Raw genomic sequence first — 21358 nt, 5'->3', positions numbered from 1 at the left:
AGAAGGGGTGGAAGAAGAAAGGGGGCCTTATGATTAACATGTATAATTTGGGGGGGCATGGGGAGTGCTGTGCAACACATAGTAGACAAGTAGTGATTTTGCAGCATCTTACTACGCTGATGAACAGTGGCTACTGGGCTATGTGGGGGGGACTTGGTGAAGGGGGGAGTCTAGTAAACATAATGTTCCTCAAATAATTGTAGATTAATGATACCACAAAATTAAAAAATTGGAGGAAACAGCTGTGGTGCTGCCAAAGGCTGACTGGGTGCTGGAGATGGTGCCAAAAAGAGAGGCTGCGGGTTTCAATCCACAAAAACCTGACCACACAGTGCTGCCAAAGTCTGGCTGGGGTGGGGCCAGGGCTGCTGAGCTTCCCCCACCTAGGCTTACCTTACCCCACACCCCCCAGGTGGCCTGGGTTTGCTATACGAGTCTGGGCCACCTTTCTCCCTTACCAGACCATAAACCCCGTAGGACAGGAACATCTCTCTCTGTAACTACCAAGCCCCACACAAATCAAGGCTCAGTACATGTTTCCAGTGGGTTGTGGTCCATGTGCCCTCCATACACGACCACCAACACATGCCATGCATTCATCAACTTACCCTGTTCTCCCTGGGACTCCTTGTTTACCGGCGGAGAGGAAGAGCCAGATCCCTGAGGACCGTCCTCTTCTCTGTAATAGGAAGAGGCACAATTAAGTTTAGAAAAGCACTTCTAAACTTTTAGGTGGAGCCACCCTCTATCCCTACCTACTTCTTAGACCCTCCTAACTACCAACTGACCAAAGTCTAGAACAACCATGACTAAGATCTCAGTGTGTCAAGACAACAAAAAGAAGCAAAGAAAATTCCTAAAGAAATGAAGGGAGGCAGTTCATAGAAGCCATAGAGATACCTTTGTCTTAAAACAAGCAGAAAACAATCTTCAGAACCTTACATAAAACCTGCCAAGTTTCTGAGAGTCCTAGTCACACCTCTATCTCTAAGAAAGCGGCATTCTAGTTAGGCACCTAGGGGGTCAGCTGGGGTCTAGAATGTGAAGCCTGCTGCCCACCCCCATCAGTCACTCTGTTCACTCTGTCCCGTGCAAGCCCTTCCCCTTATGCCCCAGCCCCTCACGCTGCAGCATGAGGGGAAGCAGAGGCCAGTGTGGTCACACTATGTGACGACTGCAAGAGACGAGAGCGTTTAGGGCGGCACCATCTCTGCCCTTTAGATGTGAACCATTTTGATTCCCCAAATCGGAGTCTCAGAAAGCCTAAGAGCCAAGTAAATTTCTCTCCTTTCCCACCCTCTCATTAATCCACACAGCGAATCACCAATTACCTCATTTTCTTTTCTGGACTCTCTCGTGTCTGAGAGCCGGACGAGGCTGGGCTGGAGAAGGGTGAGGCACTGGGACGCCTCTTCCAGAGCTAAAAGCCAAACACAAGTCACGTGACTGACCTTGGGAATAACATAGAATCTGACCTTCAACATAATTCTGTTACTCTAATCCATCATTGTATATAATGTCTCCTTTTCAAGTGACTAAAAAAAACATTTCTTTGTGAAGTGGGCCTTCTGAAAAGTGAGTCAATTGCCAGTATTTGAAAGGGTTGTCATTGGCCAAAGTTGGAAAAGTTGCATCAGAAAGAGCAGCTACACTATACTGAGGATCATGAAATGTTTATAAAATATCATCAGTTCATAAAGATAACACAGCAAGAATCATACTGGTCACCTTTGGAGTTAACTACGGCATCAGTGCCTGCTTATTATTCTGCCACTCCTATAGATAGGGTTTGTTCTTCTATCTAGAATTACACAGACCTTCAGTTAACAAATACAGAGGGAAGGACAGATTTAGAACATCACCATTTTGCCACAATGGACATAGACAAAGGCAAAAAATGGCTGCTAAAATCAGCAGGTGAAAAGCTCATAGGAACAATAAAGTGAAGGATCAGCCTGACAACTGAGCCCAGTGGGAGGCAACCACACAGCACGTGCTCCCGATGTGATGCGATGTGTGCACAGCAGCACCTCTGCCCAAATCACTAAACTCGAAACTCATCAAGCCTCAGGAGCCAACTGCCCATTTACAGGGAAAATAGGGATAGAGTAATTGTCAAAATGGCACCATGACGAAAACAAAATCCAGAATGTAGTAAATTATATAGAACATACTGACACAGACTTTTCAAAAGTTAAGAAAAAGTGTAGTAGTAGTACCGTTGATTGAGTCTAAGAGAGGCCTGGCGTCCCCGCTGCGGGGGAGGGCGGGGGCGACCGCTGCCCCAGCCCGTGTGCTCCGCGCCTGCGGCGACAGCGACAACAGCCGCAGGGACAGCCCGCTGGGGAAGCCTGACAGCTGGAAGTCGCCAGGACGTGCCGGCTGCGCCGGCCCGGAGTGCCCGGGGAGGCCGCGCTGTGAGGCCGGTGACCTGCCGCCTGCGGCTCCTCGGAAGGGCCGAGGCGCTGTGAGCCGGGGCCCGGCAGCCGGGATAGCCGGCATCCTGGCGGGGCCAGCGCAACCCGGGGCTGTGTCTGGCGCGCCCCAGGACCGCGGAGGGGTTCTGCCACCGTGGGGAGTTTGCCGGGCCGTCCAGCCGGCCTGAGCAGCGTGCCCAGGGAGGCAGAGGCCCCGGTGCATGCGCGCCTCCCGCGGTCGACCCCGCAGCTGCCCGTGACGCGGCGGTGGCTTCCCGCGCGGCTGCGTGGCGGGCCGTGGAAACGCGGGCTCCGCCCCCGGGGGACCCACGGGCGGTGGAGGGCGCGTCCGTCGCCCGGCCCACCCCGGCGCCCTGGCAGCCCGCCCCTGGCGTGGTGCCTCGAGCATCATTGCTCCGCCCAGGCCTGTTGAAAAGTTGATTATTTTTACCCTGTCTGCTTGTTAGGCCATCAGATACAACCTTGTATAATGCTAAGTCTGAAGCGCTGAGTGTGAATTAAGTCCCCTGAAATGTAAATTTCAGTACTTATTTTGGTGGCACTTCTTGAATGCTTACTATGGACAGTGTAGACGCATCAACACTTTACATGTACTGCCTCACAACTATCTTATGAAGTAGGTCAAAATCATTATTTCCATAAGTGTACAACCTTACCTTCAGATTTTTTGTTACATATATGAATTAAATACCTTTAATGCTCAAGAAAAAAGAGTCTAAGAGACATGTGAACCAAACACAATGAGTTGATTTTTGGTCCCTGATTCAAAGTAACTGTAATAAGACAGGGAGGGTAAGAAGGGCAAATTGGAGCGATGATAACTAACATTATGTCATTATTATTCAGAGGAATAGAGGCATTGTGGTTATTAATGTTCAAAAAGTTTTAAAAATACACTGAAGTACCTACAGGTGAAACAACGTGTTTGTACTTTAAAACACAAGAGGAAAACCAATTTGGGGTGGTGGTGTTGATGGATCAGGACTGACAAAACACTGTTAACTGCTGGAGCCACATGGAGGTTCACTATGATATTTTTCCTTCCTTTTGTGTATGTATGACATTTGACATAAAATTGTAAGAAGGGGCAATGACTATGTATGTCAGGTCTGTTGTGATCACTGATTGAGGAAATGTGTGTACAATGCTCAGCAGAGGGCCTAGTGCAGAATAGATTCAGGTAAAGCTTCATACTATTATGCTCTGCATTGTCATAACTGCTTGGCCAGGGCCTTCATCTCCTATATTTGTCATTTATCATTAATGTGTCATTTATATTACTCTAAGAGCCTTCTGTATGGATGAAAACTTATGTCAAATTCTTTCTTCTCTCAAAAACCTCCTTCACGCATGTCTTACTTTTTTTCCAGCTCCCATATATTGGGTGCCTGCTTACTGACAAGCACTGTAATGGGTGCTTTTCAAACATTACCTTCAATCTTTATAACAATCCTTTAGAGATGAGAAAAAGAGAGTTTAAGTCATTTACCTGCCCACGAGTCTATAGCTACTAAGTGCCAAAGCCAAGATTTGAACCCAAGTCATTCTGGTAGCAAAACTTGATCTGTTCTCCAGTCTACACTACATCCTTTCTAAAAATAATTATAACCACTTATTTTTAAAACTTTCATTAAATTCCCAGTGCCTAGAGGATGAATTTATGACCCAATGCAATTCAGACTCAACCTACCTTTTTAATCAAATTAGTACCATTTTTTGAATTATTCATCCTCTGTCTATTTATCTATAATAATGGCTCTGTCTTGTGTCAGGTTTCTACATAGGCATTCCGGGCTTTCTAGTTTGTTCCACTGGTCCATAGCAATCATTCAAGGGTTGGTAACTGCTGTTAGCTTAGAGGTGATCTCAGCATCTGACAGAAGGTGGCTAGTAAACACTGCATAATCAACTAATAAATGCAAAGAACCCACTTCTGCCACACCACCAGGTGCGTGTACCTGAGAGATGCCTCCAGTAGAAGTGTAGGAACTGGTAATGGCATTGCGGCTGGACATACGGATGCCACATGCACACGTGCCCTTCGAGCAGCTCACAGCAGAGGTGCAGGTTCTCTTACGCAGCTTGCCATCTGAGCTCTGGGAACTGAGGCCTCTCTTCAGAGGCCCAGGCCTAACAGGGAAATAAAAGGGGAAAACACAGATGTGCTACTGAAAGTTACCAACATTGTTTTACGGCTTCATCCACGGTCACAAAACTGTTCTAACACAATGGAAAAGGTTAATGTTGTTAATTTTACTGTTAATTCAGCTAAACATGTCTCACAAAGTCAGAAAGGAAAAGCTCAGTTTATAAAAAATTAAAAGTATGATTCTACTTATATATACTCTAGGAAATGCACACAAATCTATAGTGACAGAATGGGGACCAATGGATGCCTGGCAACAGGGACAGGATCAGAGGGAGATTTTAAGGCTTCACCAAGGGGCATGGGGAAACTTCTGGCAGTGATGATGATGTTCATTATCTTGACTGTGGTGATGGTTTTGTGGGTGTGAAATTTAGACAAAATAGTTATTGTGGCAAGTTACTCAAAATGTTCCTCTCTGATTTCAAAGAGGAAAATTTATAGGACAATAATTCTGATAAGGATACATGTCAAAATTGATCAAATGGTACACTTCAAAGAGGCACAGTTTATTTATGTCAATTATACATCAATAAAGGTGTTAAAAAAAAGTTTAGGTGGAACCAACCACTTTTTCTAAGATTCAAACTGAAACAGAAATTCCCTAAACATCTTTCCTGTGAAATAATCATCCAACCGTTGTGACAGCACTGACGGCTCACTGTCTCCTGGCTGATGAATGTCAACCACAGAGCAGTTTATCCCTGTACTAGATGCAAACATACTTTCTCTTTCACTTACTTCCCCTATGGATCCCATCTGGAGCCAAGCCAAGAAAATTGTCCTCCTTTCATGTGATAGTCCTTCACATTTTTGCAGGCCATTATCCTCCCTCCCTCATTTCTTTACACTTGTGAGGTTTTTCCCCTCTGGGCTAGTGCTTATGTACCTTTAGAACCACCTCACCCACCACCACCCCGTGACATCTTGAGTTGCTTCATTCTCTCGCAGTGAATTTCAGTTTGTGTTTGCCTCGTCTTGCAGGGCAGCACAGCCAACCAGCAGCACTCCGTGGACAGCAGGACTAAGGCATCCAGGACCACCACTGACTGGCCTCCTCCTAGTCTTTGTTCTGCTATCAGCCCAGAGTAGGAGCATATTAAGCTTTTTTGGCAGCCATATCATCGTGCTGACTCAGTTTAAAAATGTAACTCACCCCAAGCCTTTTCACACACATTTCCAGCCTCTTTCCCTCCCAGCCACTTCTTCCTCAAATATAATTCAGCTAAAAGGTAGAAATCTCACATTTTTCTTAAATTTCGTACTGCTGCATTCTATCCATTGCACAAACCTTGTGATCTTTTTGTTACATACTTGGTTATTCCGTGTATCTACAAACCCTCTTAGCCTTAGCATATTTTATGCATATTAAAGAAAAATAGTAAAAGAGAATTAGACAAAATAGTTATTGTGGCAAGTTACTAAAAATGTTCCTCTCTGACTTCAAAGAGGAAAACTTACAGGTCAGTAACTCTGATAATGACCCTTTCCCAAACAGGAAACCTCACCCAGATGGATTCTCACTTACTCAGGCACAAAAGCAGCAGGGACTCCGTTGGCCACCTCGGGCTTAAAAGCTGAATGGCCACTCCCACTGCTGTCATGGCACCTGTGACAAATCACAAACCCTCAGTTAGATGATACGACCTCTCCTTTAAAGCATACTCTCATATTCCTGGGATCTTATACTCTTTCTACAGAATATAGGTTCATGCTAGACAAGAAAAGGTTGCCTCAGATCTCAAAGATTCAGGAAGGTCAATTTATTCTAGGACAGTCCTAATCTAATAAGAAAAGTATAAAAATGCATCAAGAACTTTTGAACTATTCAGGTGTACTGATTATTTGCTAACTTCTCCCCAAAGCACTGCAATCACAAATTTAATATCCTACCATCTGTAAACTAAAGACAAAAAAACACTTTAGCGACCCACATACACACATCCCCCAGTGCTCTCACTTAGTTCAGTCTGTAAGAGAAGAACTTCACAGATCACAGATAAGGGCCTGTGCATGGTGCACATAATCACTGCTTATTCCAATTATGGGAAAGACAACACAGAGCCTTCAGTTATAGGCTCACTGGGGTCTAGACAAATTACCAACCTGGAGAACATGAGAAACCTGTTTTGACCATAAGAATAGTTATTTTCTCTCTGACCTCCAACATACCATCTCCCTCTGCCACTCCTGCTTAGTTGGCTGACATGAGCTCAGACTGCTCCCTTGTAAAGCATATCCCTAGTATTCTTTACCTGATCTTCCAACGTTACTTCCAATCAATCTTCCAATGAACACACTTGCATTTATTAGTATTTCCTTACCTAATGTTGCCATCTACAGTATCAAAGATGGCCAGCTGTGAACCTGCAGGTTATGGCTAGCCTGGTGTAACTGATGGGGACAATGGATCTATTTCTCAAATGTAGGGCCCACTGTCTCCTCAGAGCATGTTTCCTTGACCACCTTATATACAGAGATCCCCCTTTTTCATGACCCTTTTATAGCACTGCTTTTTTAAAATCTTTATATACTTACAATCTATAATTACCCTGTTTCATTGATTACCCAAGTCCCAGGAGACCTTTGCTTGCTCACTGCTCTATCCACAGTACCTGGAGTAGGCTCTGGCACATGGTGGGTCTTGGAATTTGTTGAGTTACAAGAAAATTCTTAACTGACTCCTTGGAAAGCCACAAGCAGTTCTGCAGCTTTCTCAGCACCTACAACTTCCTCTCTTTCCATCAAGGAAACAGACTGCTTCCTCTATTTTTGTTACATTTTCAAAAACCAAATAATGAAACTGGTTTTATTCTCATTACTCATAAAGCTACCATACTCCAGTCTTCACTGTTCTTTGCTAAGTATTTCCTTCAGCACACATATTACACCTAAGCTGATGGTCACCCAAATAACTGACCACCACAAGGGGAAGACTTTCAGCATTCTCTCAAAATAAAATTTAACACATTTATATCAAAAGTATGAAGCTGATGTGGCCAGTAACTGTGGCTTTTCTCTAGTACTTATGGAAAAGGTATATTACAAAATGTATGTAACCTGTGCCTAATGAAAGGCATAGCATTAAAGCTCTTGTTACCAAGCTCTTCCATGAAAGTGAAAGAAGGGGACCTGCCGTTCATACACAGGAGGAGGCCTCTGATTCTTCTGGGGAGTGATCTCTCAACAAATCCCAGGAACCCGTGTGGGAGGCACTTTGAGTACTCTGCAGGGCATGTTACCTTCTTTTGTCCTCCTGACCAGCAGATGTTTGGTCTTCCTCCTCCTCCACTGTCCTTTTCTTCCTCTTCCAACGTTCGAGGGCCCTCAGAACAGCCTCCTTTGACCACGGGTCTGGGGCCTTAGGGATCTGCGCTGCTCTGTAACAGAAAACAGGATTCTAGCATTAAGATATTCTGATCATCATGCTACATAGCATGAACTTCAGGTGCTGGAAATCAGAAGCTATCCAACAAGCAAAAGGGTAATTTATACACTCACACAAACTTAGCTGTTAAGCTACAGTCTTGGGAAAAACCCAGAAAATAAAAAACTCCTCAATAACTGGAACTTGAGATTTCTCCCTCACATAAGGAGCTTCTTCCTTTCCTTTGAGTTAGTTATTCTCTCAGATGAACAACTGCAGGAGAATAAAGTGGACACACTGGGAGTCTGTTCCTCCACCAATGCTTACATTGGAAAATGAGCCAGGTTGCTCCCGGGAGGAGCGTTCCTCATTGTCAAAGGCCTGCACACCACTCTGGAATTACCACGAGACAGCACATGCTTCCTGTGACCTCCATTCCGGCACAGCGTGGGAAGCACACAGGAATACTGGGCCTGCTGGATTGGGTATCGTCTTGGATGTGTTATGCCAAAGTGGTGTGGTAAAGTCCCACAGACCCTGTGGAGAATGGGAAACACATTATGGAATCAAAGCAGCTTAGAAGAATGACAGAAAGTTTAAATTACTTAAGAACCATGTGGGTTCAGTTATTTTCCAGAGAACTTAAGCCTCTAAGCAACACAAAACACAGCATTTTTATGGCAACTTTCCCCATTCCACCTAAGGGCAGAAAGTGGCAGGCACTTGACAGCTGTCCCTGCAATGGATTCAACAACTTTGAGGGGGAAATTGAAAAACTGCCCACACAAGTAAAACTACAGTGGAAGAAAAGTGTGTGTAAGGACATGCAGAGATAAATTTTACAAAAATCCTTCAATCTCTTATGCTATGTCATCAGAAATATACACCCAAAGTCTAACATTTTAAAAACCTGAATGTTCACCTTTTCAAATAAATGTACTTATCGAGGATCTAGTGTTGTCACCGAAGTTTTGAATTTTGTTGTTATCACTCAACTGGGACTAAACGAAAACACAATTCTTTTAATCTAATCATCTTTATTAGCCAAGTTATATCCATCCAGGACATTTCCTGGGTACACCTCTTTGAGTTCGGCTGATACAATTTATTGCTCCAAAGATAAAAAAGTAACAAAACCTTTTAGAGCACTATACTTTACAGACAGAAGGTAGTCTCACCTGAAGCAGGGATATTTTAAGTGATTTACCAAGTATTCTGCTAAACCCATACTGTATTAAAGTTCAGAGCTTTAAGAACTGAAAGAAGGGTTCACAACAATGTGGATGGGGCTAGAGGGTATTATGCTCAGTGAAATATGCCAGGCAGAGAAAGACAAGTATCAAATGGTTTCACTCATCTGTGGAGCATAAGAACAAAGAAAAAACTGAGGGCACAAAACAGCAGCAGACTCACAGAACCCGAGAATGGACTAACAGATACCAAAGTGAAAGGAACTGGGAAGGGTGGGTGGGAAGGGAGCAAGAAGGGGAATAAGGGGCATTAGGATCAGAATACCTGATGTAAGGGGGAGGGCAGTACAGCACACAGAGAAGACAAGTAGTGACTCTATAGCCTCTCACTATGCTGATGGACAGTGACTGTAATGGGGTATGAGGGAGGGACTTGATAATGGGGGAAGTCTAGTAACCACAATGTTGCTCATGTAACTGTACACTAATGATCCCCAAAAAAATTAAAAATAAAAGGAATAGAAAAATGACCCAAAAAAAAAGAACTGAAAGAAGGGAACAGTTTTGGCAGCACATCTCATAGCAGAGGCTAAAGGGAGACAGGACACGGTGGACGCGCACCAAGGTGTTTGAAGAGGGGAAAACGGCACAAAGCCCACTGAGGACTTAAGAAAAAAAAACTTTCAAAGTCAAGTCCTCCGTCTTCGGAGGGTCAGCGTGTCTTACCGGCGGGAAGGCCTCCGAGGGGATCCAAGGAAACTAGTGGGGACTGAGGGCTGAATGGGATCACGGCGGGCCGAGGGGGCCGGCGGGCGGGGCTTGTGGGGCGGGCGCGTCTTGCGAGGAAGGCCTGGCGCGCGGGTGGGCGCCGGCTCCTGGCTTCCCGATCGGGGGCGGGTTGCGGGTTGTGGAGCTTGCTCAAAACTCCTCCCATTTGAAGCGACGAGCTAGCTCTGTCCGGCGGGCAAGCGGCTTCCGCGGCTCTCCTCCAGACTGCCTGCCTGCGCTAGCGCGCCGGGGCTAGAGGTGGGCGTGCATTGTGCGCTGGCGGGCATTGTGCGCTGGCGGCGCGCGCTCCCAAGTTGCCAGGAGACGGCGCGCGAATGGCAGCTCAGGGCTCGCGGCTCAGGCGCCCCCAGGCCGCGGTGACCCCCCCAGCCAGCTCGGCCAACGTGGCCGCCGCGGGCACCAGGTACTCAGCACGAGACCAGTTGGCAAAACAGCGAAAAAGAAAAAGGAAAAGGAAAAGGAAAGCATTGAAGTCTTTCATAAAATTCAATTGGTATAATGTGAACTTTCTTTTTCTTCTTTTTTATTAAGGTATCATTGATATACACTGCTCTGAAGGTTTCACAAGAGAAACAATGTGGGTACTATATTCACCCATATTATCGAGTCCCCCCCATACCCCATTGCCGCCGTTGTCCATCAGCGTAGCACGATGCCACGGAGTCCCTACTTGACTTCTCTGAGCTACATTGTTTCCCCATGACCCCACACACACCATGTGCACCAATCAGAATTCCCCTGAATCCCTTCTCCCTTCCACGCCCCTCCCCTTTGGTAACCGCTAGTCGTTTCTTGGAGTCTGTGAGTCTGCTGTTTTGTTCCTTCAGATTTGCTTTGTATTCATACTCCACGAATGAGGGAAATCATTTGGTACTTGTCTTTCTCCGCCTGGCTTATTTCACTGAGCATAATACCCTCTAGCTCCATCCATGTTGTTGTAAATGGTAGGATTTGTTTTCTTCTTATGGCTGAATAGCGTTCCATTTTGTATATGTGCCACCTCTTCTTTATCCATTCATCTACTGATGGACACTTAGGTTGCATCCATATCTTGACTGTTGTAAATAGTGCTGCAGTAAACATAGGGGTGCATATGGCTTTTTGAACCTTCGATCTTGTTTTCTTTCGGTAAAATCCTAGGAGACGAATTCCAGGGTCAAATGGTAGTTCTATTTTAAGTTTTTTGAGGAACCTCCATACTGCTTTCCACAATGGTTGAACTAGTTTACATTCCCACTAGCAGTGTAGGAGGCTTCCCCTTTCTCCACATCCTTGCCAGCATGTGTTGTTGTTTGTCTTTTGGATGGTGGCAATCCTTACTGGTGTGAAGTGATATCTCATTGTGGTTTTAATTTGCATTTCTCTGATGGCTAGCGATGTGGAGCATCTTTTCATGGGCCTGTTGGCCATCTGAGTTTCTTCTGTTCAGACCCTCTGCCCATTTTTTAATTGGATTATTTGCTTTTTGTATGTTGAGGTGCATGAGCTCTTTATGTATTTTGGATGTCAACCCCTTTTTGGATATGTCATTTATGAATATATTCTCCCATAGTGTAGGATGCCTTTTTGTTCTATTGATGGTGCCCTTTGCTGTACAGAGGCTTTTCAGCTTGATACACTTCCATTTGTTCATTTTTGCTTTTCTTTCCCCTGCCCAGGGAGATATGTTCATGAAGAAGTTGCTCATGTTTATGTCCAAGAGGTTTTGCCTGTGTTTTTTTCTAAGAGTTTTATGGTTTCATGACTTACATTCAGGTCTTTGATCTATTTTGAATTTACTTTTGTGTGTGGGGTTAGACAATGATCCAGTTTCATTCCCTTACATGTAGCTCTCCAGTTTTGCCAGCACCATCTTGCTCTCTTCTTTTGTGGTTTGATTAGTTTCTTTAGTTGTACGCTTATATTCCTTTCTCTTTCTCTTTTATGTCTTTACTATAGTTCTTTGCTTTGTGGTTACCATGAGGCTTACATGTAACAAGTTACCTCTATAACCACCTATCTTAAGTTGATAACAACTCGGGTTTGGTCCCATTCTAAAATATTTTTCTCTCCTTTCCCCAACATTTTATATTTTTCATGTCACAGTTTATGTCTTTGTATCTTGTGTATCCATTAACTATTTATTGTGATAATTATTTTTACTTCTTTTGTCTTTTAACCTTCATAGTAGCTTTATAAGTAATTAATCCACTACCTCTACTACATATTTACTTTTCCAGTGAAGTGTATTTTTCACATGCATCCTTGTTGTAATTATTGCCCATTCTTTTCAGTTTAAAGAGAACCCATTAGTATTTCTTGTAAGGCAGTTTAGCATGATAAACTCCATTAGTTTTTGCTTGTCTGGAAAAAATTTTTCTCTCTCCTTCAATTCTGAATGATAACTTTATTGAGTAGAATATCCTTGCTTGACATTTATTTTTCTTTCAGCACTTTGAATATATCATGTCACTTCCACCTGGCCTACAAAATTGCACTGAAAAATCTTGATACTTTTTTGAGGGTTCCCTTGTATATAACAAGTTGCTCTTCTCCTGATGCTTTTAATATTCTCTTCTTGTCTTTAAATTTTGACATTTTAATTAATGTGTCCTGGTGTGGATCTCTTTAGGTTCACCTTTTTTGGAACTCTTTGGGATTCCTGGATCTTGATGTCTGTTTCCTTCACCATGTTAGGGAAGCTTTCAACCATTATTTCATCAAATAAGATTTCTGCCCCTTTCTCCCTCTTTCTCCTTCTAGGAGCCCTATAATGCAAAGATTAGTCTGTTTGATGTTATCCTATATGTCCCTGAAGCTCTCTTCCCCTTTTTTCATTCTTCTGCTCTGACTGAATTCCACTGTTGTGACTTGCTTTTGATCAAGGAAATGTTTGTTTACAGAAGGGACATGTGCCTCTTGAAGGCAGAGGCCAGTGCTTAGTTGAAAACATTCTCTTTCCCTCTGCTCTGCTGAATGGCAATGTCCCAGATGGTTATGGCTCTATGGGCCTGGGTTGCAATGGGAGAATGATTGGAGCATAGCCCCAGGTGACCAAGGAAGGGCACTGTTACATGTTGAATGTCTGTGTCCCCTCAAAATGCATTGTGATGATATTTGGAGGCGAGGCCTTTGCGATGTGATTAAGTTTATGCTGGTTCATGAAGTATTCGTGTGCTTGTAAGAAAAGACACCCAAGAACTTCTTCTCTTGAATGCTATCATGCCATGGGAAGGACGCATTAAAAACTTGGCCACTGAAAGCTAGGAAGAGAGTTCCCAGCAGCCACCAAATCTGCTGGTCCCTTGATCTTGGACTTCCTAGCCTCCAAAACTGTCAGAAATAAGTTTCTGTTGTTTAAACCACTCAGCCTCTGATATCTTGTTCTAGCAGCCTGAGCAACCTATGACCACCAAACTGCATGAATGGAATTTGGGTGGTCTTTGTTACTGGACCATGACCTCATCTATCTTGACCAATATAGCGTCCAAAACCATGGATTAATCACTGTGCAATACTGCCCCTTCACTGCCACCAGAAACTTCTTTATGAGACTTAATATTACTGAACAAGCCCTTTATAGTGTATTTTAGTCCAAAATGAAAGAAACCTAAAAGAACACAAAATTAACAACACAAAGGAAGAGCAAACACCAAGCCAGGTACATTGGCCCTTTAGCTCACCCATAAGCTGCAGACAGTTTCATTTCTTCTTTCACTTAAACCAGAGCATGGGGAAGTTGGCCTTGTGCTAACGGTGTTGGAGGAGGTAAAATAGCTCAGAGACAGGATCTAAAGAAGTACAGAGCTAGGAAACCCTGCTGAGTGAGTCCTGCAATGGCAGATTCCAAGGCAAATATGTTCTTCCTCTCTTCTCTCCCTCTAACTTAGATTTCTGAATGTCCCTCAGAAGCTTTATTTGCTTGTAGGCATGAAAAGGCTAATTTGATTGGGGCCAGGTCTCGGGGTCCTCTGCTAGTTTCCCATGAAGATTCCCTTTGAAGATCAGCTCCTCTGAACTCCTGCTTTCTCTCAGTGAAGCCGGCGTTGTTGTTTGCAAAGTCAAAGAATGAACTTAGCAAACCCCAAGGTAGGAGAGTCAGGGAGAGGCTTTTATTGAGAAATAAAGTGAGAGGAAAGAGCTCCTGCATCACGCCAGGAGGGGACAAGAGAGCACAGGGTGATGCATTATCTAGGGGATTTATAGTTCCTTGAGGATTTTCAGGAATGTGGGTAAAGGGCTAGGGGTGCAGGCTTGTACCATGTGCCCTGCCCCCAAGGTGGGCTGGGTTATTGTCTCTTTGCTAGGGCTGTTTACAGTTGAGATAAAGTGAAGTGATGGGTTATGCTGAGGTACCCTTGTGGAACACTCAGACATTCCAGGCCAAGTTGCTCCTGGCCTTTTGACCTTTAACTGATCTCACTGAAGATGTCTGTATTCCTAGTCTGCTATCCTTTATATTGTTACACTGCTTTGACTGTAAAAATCCTGCCTTACTTTTTCTGGAGGCTCTCACCTTACTCTGACTACACCCAAGGCCCCTGTCTCATCAGCACTGTCCAAAGTGTCACATTCTGTCAGGTCTTAAGAATTTTTCAAAGTGGCTTCACTCTGATTTCCAGGGTGTCCTGATTATTTCTGATAATAAGGCTCACCATGTCTTTTCAGGGAAGTTTGATTTCTCGCTTTCAGATCATTGGCTTCCACCAACAATCACAAGACACAAAGCATGCTGACAGTGGTATCTGCATCATTAGATGATTTGAGAGGCAGGAAAATATCCTCCCATTCAATAAACATTGGTCACATGCCCACTCCATACTAGGCACTATGCCAGGCATCAAGGCATAACAGTGAGTTCATTTTATATGTGGTTCTTACCCTAACACAGTTTTCCATCAGGTAGGGGAAACGGATCAAAAAAGGTAATAAATTAAGTACATACAAATTTGGGTTTGGGGGAAGAGAGTCTGATGCTAGTTTGGGGTCTTCCAAGAAGCAGTCACCAAGGAAGATGTGAGGTAATGCAAATAATGAGTATTGTGGGCTGAGTTTTTCCCCATCCACCCAAAATTCATATAATCAAGTCCTAACCCCAGATCCCATATGTCAGATTGTGATGGTATTTGGAGGTTGGCTCATTAAAAAGGTGGTTCAGTTAAAATGAGGGCATTAGGGTGGGCCTAATCCAACCTGAATGCTGTCCATATAAGAAGAGATGCCATGTAAGGGATGGGCATGCCCAGAGGAAAGGCCCTATGAGGAGGCAGTGAGAAGGCAGCCATCTGCAAGTCAAGGAGAGAGGCCTCAGGAGACCCAAACCTGGGGTCCCTTAGGCTTGGGCTTGCAGCCTACAGAACTGTGAGAAACAAATGCCTGTTGTCTAGGCACCCCAGTCTATGGTCTTTGACTATGGCAGCCCTAGAACACTAATGCAGTGAGTTACCTCAGCAGCTACTGAGGCAGGATGAGCTGGGGAGGGACAAAGCGGGTGCTGCCTGTTCCCCATGCAGCACTTGTTCAGGTGGGCTGTATAACTGATGGAACAGTGTCCCCCAGAATTCTCGTCCACCTGGAAATAGGGCCCTTGCTGATGTATTAGTGGATTATCTCAAGCGAAAAATCATCCTGTATTTAGAGCAGGCCGTAAATTTAATGACTGGTGTCTTTCTAAGAGAAAGAAGAGGGCAATTTGGACAGACACACAGAGAAGAGGCCGTGTCAAGATAGAGGCAGAGATTGGAGGGATGCAGCCACAAGCTGAGGAATGTCTGGGACCACCAGAAGCTGGAAGAGGCAAGGAAGATTTCTCCCCTAGAGCCTTCAGAGGGGGTACAGCCCTAGCAGCACCTTGATTTAAGACTGAAGACCTCCAGAAAAATGAGAGGGTAAGTTCCTCTTGTTTTAAGCAACTCCATCTGTGCTAATTTGTTGCAGCAGACACAGGAAACTAATACAGGGGAAGATGTGCCTCTGAACAGCCCATAGGACCATGAGGGAGGAAAGATAGGGACTTTGCCCAGCTTCCTCCTATGTCCTGTTTCCCCCTAGGAGATCGCTGCCCTAAATCCGTTTGCCTCCTGTTGCCACTTTGGCAACTATATGTGAAACGTGTTGTGTGTTTGAGATGTGTGTGTATTTTTCCACAGAAAAGCAAAGATCACAGTTTGATAACACATCCTATGGGGAATGAAAGATGTGCAACCTCCATGGGGAGAATCTAGCAATATAGATAGGTATCTTTACCTATAGCAATATCTATTGCTGAATTGACACACCACAATGTGTTTTCAATACACGTAAAAGAAAAGGTGAACTTAGCTTTTTCACTGCAGCACTGTCTGTGTGAGCAAAAGACTGGAAGCAACCTAAATGTCCCTCAGTAGGGGACCAGTTAAATAAACAGGGATGAGATAAATTCAGCAGAAATATGATCAGGACCACAGGTGACCAGAAGAACGTAAGCACCTTAGCTCATTCCCAACCCTATCCTGACCCTGAGAACCTACAGGGAATGGACCTGGGGCTCAAGTCAGTCTTTTCTACATTCTAATGGGCAGAGAGAGACCCCAAGTAGTATTCTGGAACATGTGAACACTGAAGTCAATTTTTATGTTCTAACATGGAAAGATGTCCATAATATACTATTAAATGGGGGGGAAAAAATCCCCAGATAGGCATGATCTCATTTCCAACTAAAATTTAAATACCATGTATATGTGTTAGTATATGTATAGAAAAAAAACTGGAAGAGAAGAATACACACCAAGCCATTAAAGCAGTTTGTCATGCCTACCACTTGCTTGGTGCTGAGAACTTTCAGATAAATAAGAAACTTGAATGTCAGTTCCATGAAGGAAGACAACTTTGCTGTTTTGCCAAGTGTCTGGCACATAGTACATACTCAGTAAATATGTATGGAAAGGAAGGGAAAGAGGGAGGGAGGGATGCTCAACTTAGCCTGGATACAGATGTGCAAGCAGATGACTTCTGAGAAGGGACAGTGCAGAGAACTCTGGGAGAAAAGACCTCAGAGCTGGAGGGGTTTTGCATAAACCATCTCTCCTCCTTAGGTCACCAGCCCACTTAGAAGAGAAGAGAAATCAGTTACAAAGCCATAGCTGTGCAGCCCATTTTCAAACTCAGGTGTACCGAGCTCCAGGGAGCCCTCTCCTTTCAGGACACTGCTTGGCCCGGTAAATGAGAACCAGATGACCCAGCCTGAGTCGGGGGGCAGGAGTAGTAATGAATACTTCCAAACTGGATCTTAGAGAGCCCAGCAACTCTTAGAAAACAATGTACTTTGTCAATTTCCAGGAGAGCTTGGCTTCAAACAACTCAAAGGTGACACCCAATGTCACTATGGGGAACTACACAGAAATCCTAAATAGTGGTTCTGGAAGAGGGAGCAATGAGGACTCTTGCCTTTCACTGTCTTCCATTTCCTCTGCTAGGTTCTCAGAAAGGCTGTGCTAAACAGGGAGAGCCTGCCAGGACTTCATGAGAAGATCCTCTGGCTCAGCCAGGAGAGATTTGAGCACATTCTTGGGGTGACTATATCTTTCCTCGAATAAGCTGTTAGCGATTTCATTACTGGGTTCTTCTCGATTCCTTTCCGATAGCATTTGCTTAATTCCAGTTGCATTTAAACAGCAGAAGACACAAGAGCGGATGCTGATTCAGACTAAATACTTTCCTGAGACCAACAGTTGTGGGGGCCCCAGACACGTGCCTTCATGTCCCTGAGCTTCAGTTTTCTCACTTACGTGGAGATGATGATTACCTATTTTGCGATGTTACCATGTAGATTAAACGAGTTCACCTTTTGAGATTAAATGTACCAATTACAAAATGGGCAATGGATCTTAACAGACATCTCTCAAAGGAAGATGTGTAAATGGTCTACGAGCATGTGAAAAGATGTCCCACATCACTTGCCATCAGAGAACTGCAAATCAAAACCACAAAGAGATACCACTTCAGATCTACTAGGATGGCCATAAAAAATAAACAAACAACAATAAAATAAAACGGCAAGCGACATGGCCAAGGCTAGGGAATAGGCATTGGGAGGAAATGGGGAGTGACTGCTCATGGGTAAGAGGTCTTTTAGAGATGAAGAAAATGTTCTAAAATTGATTGCAGTGATGGTTTACCCAACTCTAAATAATTGTTTACTTTAAATGGGTGAACTGTATGGAATGTGAATTATATCTCAAAATAGCTGTTTTTAACAGCAGCAGAATCACAGAACTCAAGAATGGACTAACAGGTACCAAAGGGAAAGAGACTGGGGAGGATGGGTGGGTAGGGAGGGATAAGGGGGGGAAGAAGAAGGGGGGTATTAAGATTAGCATGCATGGGGGGGTGGGAGAAAGGGGAGGACTGTACAACACAGAGAAGACAAGTAGTGATTCTACAACATTTTGCTATGCTGATGGACAGTGACTGTAAAGGGGTTTATAGGGGGGACCTGGTATAGGGGAGAGCCTAGTAAACATAATATTCGTCATGTAAGTGTAGATTAATGATACCAAAAAATAAAAAATATAAAAAGCAGTTGCTGTGTGGTGACTTCCAATGAGTTCTACACAATGGTATAAAGGGCATATAAAAGTGTAGGCAAAGGGTCTGTTTGTGTTTATACAGAGGATCAAAGCCTAATTTGGCTACCCAGAAAATGAACTAAGATACGATATGAAAAAGAACTTCCAACATCAGCACTCTCTGGAAGACTCATACCAGAAGATGATCATCAAAAAACCCCAACAAAGATCCACGCGCTGCTACAGCTGTAGATGCACTCATCCCACTGGTTCCTGGACTTGCCATGGGAATGAAGAAGGAAATATCTAAGCTGGCCTGTGCATACAGTAAAACAACAAATTGGACTGGATCTATACTGTTGGAACTCAACCAAGAATTAGGAGAAGTGCAAATTGTAGCGCTCCAAAATCTTACAACTATAGACTATCTACTGTTAAAAGAACATATGGGATGTGAACAGTCCCCAGGATGGGTTGTTTTAATTTGTCTGATTTCTCTCAGACTGTTCAAGTTCAGTTGGACAATATCCACCATATCATAGATAAGTTTTCACAAATGCCTAAGGTGCCTAACTGGTTTTCTTGGTTTCACTGGAGATGTTTGGTAATTATAGGTCTGCTTTGGTTATGTAACTGTACTCCTATTATGTTAATGTGTGTGCAGAATTTAATTAATAGTTTAAAACCTATACATGCTGAAGTTACTCTACAAGAAGATATGTCAAAGAAATAATCAATCTTCCCATGTTTTCTTCCGCCTGCTACTTCTATAGCTTTTCTTCTTCCTTCCTAATTACAACCCTTAAATAGAATCCGTGCCTCATATCGAATTTACCGAGTATCATAATTCTTCCAAGTGGTAAAGATACCTCAAGACAAATGCTGGGCATAGAAGCCACAGGGCATAAATCTGCAAAGAAGTAAAAAGCTAACCTTTTCAAACAATAAGGCTTCTCTCTCACTTACCAGCTTTACATTTCCCTGTATGGCCCCGGAAGATGACTGGTTAGCCAGAGATGGGTAAGATTCCTCAAGGGAGGAACAACCTAAGACAGGCACAGTCGCAGGGGGGCCATCAGGTGAGAAATTGGGGATCAACAGAAGTGAGGCTTAGAACCTCACCCCCCTGTTCTGAGAGAAATCTTCTGCATCCATGGATGTTTTATTGCCCCTGTCTAGCTTGGATTAACACATAGTCTACAGGCACACACCTGATCATCTACATTTGCTCTCTTACAACACTAAACTATGTTTTCTACCTTTATCTTGCATCTACATACCACTTCAGCATTTTATTAAAAATAATAATAATAAAGAGAGAAATGTGGTATCCACATATAAATCAAGTATAAAAATCAAACGAATATTCATATTTGAACTGATTGTTTATAGTTCATAATGCATTAGCAAAACTGAAAGTTTCTGTGATGACTGCCCTTGTACTGTAACTTATTCTGCCCTTGTAACTTATTCACTATGTAAGAATTTTTTCTCCATGTAAGAACTTGTTCGTTATGCTTCAGAAGATTGGAGACTGATGAAAATTAGGCTTGGGGTGGATTAATGATTGTGCATTGAGCATTGACTTCTCTATACAGAATTTTATTGTTGTCAACAACCATTTGATCAATAAATATGAGAGATGCCCTCTCAAAAGAAAAAAAAAAGTACAGACTTCTAATTGTAAAATAAATAAGTTACCGGGATGTAATGTATAGCATAAGGAATATAGTCAAAATATTGTAACAACTTTGTATGGTGATATCTGGTAGCTAGAATTATCATGTATATAAATGTTGAATCACTGTGTTGTACACCTGAAACTAATGTAATACTGTGTGTCAACTACCCTTCAATAAAAAATAATTATCTACAAAAAAAGCTGTTTTTAAACAGTGTATAAATAAATCTTATGATCTTTTTATCTTGTATTTGTCACATAGCTTACACACATCAAATAATTCTTATGAAGACACACATCACAGTTTTCAGTCTGGGAAAGCAGAATGGCGCGGACCAGATTCCAGGGCAGACACCAGTGGAAACACTAAGGATGCACCAATGAATGACCCAGCTCATTCCAGCTTCGTGCCACCCCACAGTGAGTTACTTGAGAGCTGGGGGGCATGGGCAGAGCCTATCTGGACACATAGTGGTGGGTCTCCTTCTAGATACTTCAGTTAAATTGCTCACAGCCTGACTTTATTGCTGTTGGCAATGGTGTTTCCCTGTCATGATGAATGATCTGCACTGTTCCTGCTTTCAAGGAACAGCTGACACAATGTGTGATGTAATAGCTGATTTCTTGTTCTTTGGACCATCCAGCCATATTTCTAACAGATACAGTTTCTCCAGGGCCCTGGGAAATTGGTGGAGGGAGACCTGCCTTCACCCCCACCTCCATTCCTCTAAACCATCAATTTGCCTTCCAGACCCTAACCTAAGCTAAACATTCTGTACCTTCTCCAGAGTCCAAATGAAACTTACCAACGCATCAGTATCTTTGTCTGCTCAGGTTGCTGTAACAAAATACCACAGACTGGGTGTCTTATAAACAACAGAAATTTATTGCTCACCATTCTGGAAGCTGAGAGTCCAAGATCAGGGTGCCAGCACAAGTGAAAGCCCTCTTCGGGGTTGCAAATTTTGCTGTGTCCTCACATAGTGGAAAGAGAAGGGATCCCTGTGGAGCCTCTTTTATCTTCATTTCTCAGTACATCCTCTCTATCTCCCACAGCAGCATTGACCTCACTGCCTGGGTCCTTGTGTACTATGTAAATATTATTGTCTCCCCACCAAAATGATGAGCAATCTGAAGGCAGAAGAGACTGTTTATTTTTCTTGGACTCTTCTGCATCAATGTTACAAACCAAAACTTTGGGCACATGGAATGGTAGGCTGAA

The 21358-nt window shown here is 43.5% G+C and overlaps 1 protein-coding gene and 1 long non-coding RNA gene across 3 annotated transcripts in view; one reads left to right on the top strand and one right to left on the bottom strand.

Annotated features, from left to right (window-relative positions):
* LOC118913382 (eukaryotic peptide chain release factor GTP-binding subunit ERF3A-like) overlaps positions 1–21065 on the top strand; it is a 56144-nt gene extending 35079 nt beyond the window's left edge. For both annotated transcript variants that reach the window (XM_057487251.1, XM_057487250.1), the window contains 2 exons: positions 20399–20556; positions 20925–21065. In XM_057487251.1, the coding sequence (XP_057343234.1) occupies positions 20399–20556; positions 20925–20935 (169 nt within the window). In that variant the 3' untranslated portion in view covers positions 20936–21065. The remainder of the gene's footprint in view (positions 1–20398; positions 20557–20924) is intronic.
* Positions 606–9928, bottom strand: LOC130679164 (uncharacterized). Its single transcript, XR_008992196.1, has 7 exons — positions 9868–9928; positions 8082–8488; positions 7827–7964; positions 6113–6193; positions 4397–4568; positions 1332–1420; positions 606–679 (listed from the first exon to the last, which is right to left on the bottom strand). It is a non-coding gene; the product is annotated as an uncharacterized LOC130679164 (long non-coding RNA).
* Positions 21066–21358: the final 293 nt, after the last annotated feature.

This window comes from Manis pentadactyla, chromosome 10, assembly GCF_030020395.1.
Source record: "Manis pentadactyla isolate mManPen7 chromosome 10, mManPen7.hap1, whole genome shotgun sequence".
Lineage (NCBI taxonomy): Eukaryota > Metazoa > Chordata > Mammalia > Pholidota > Manidae > Manis > Manis pentadactyla.
This window is presented reverse-complemented; position numbering and strand designations above follow the sequence as displayed.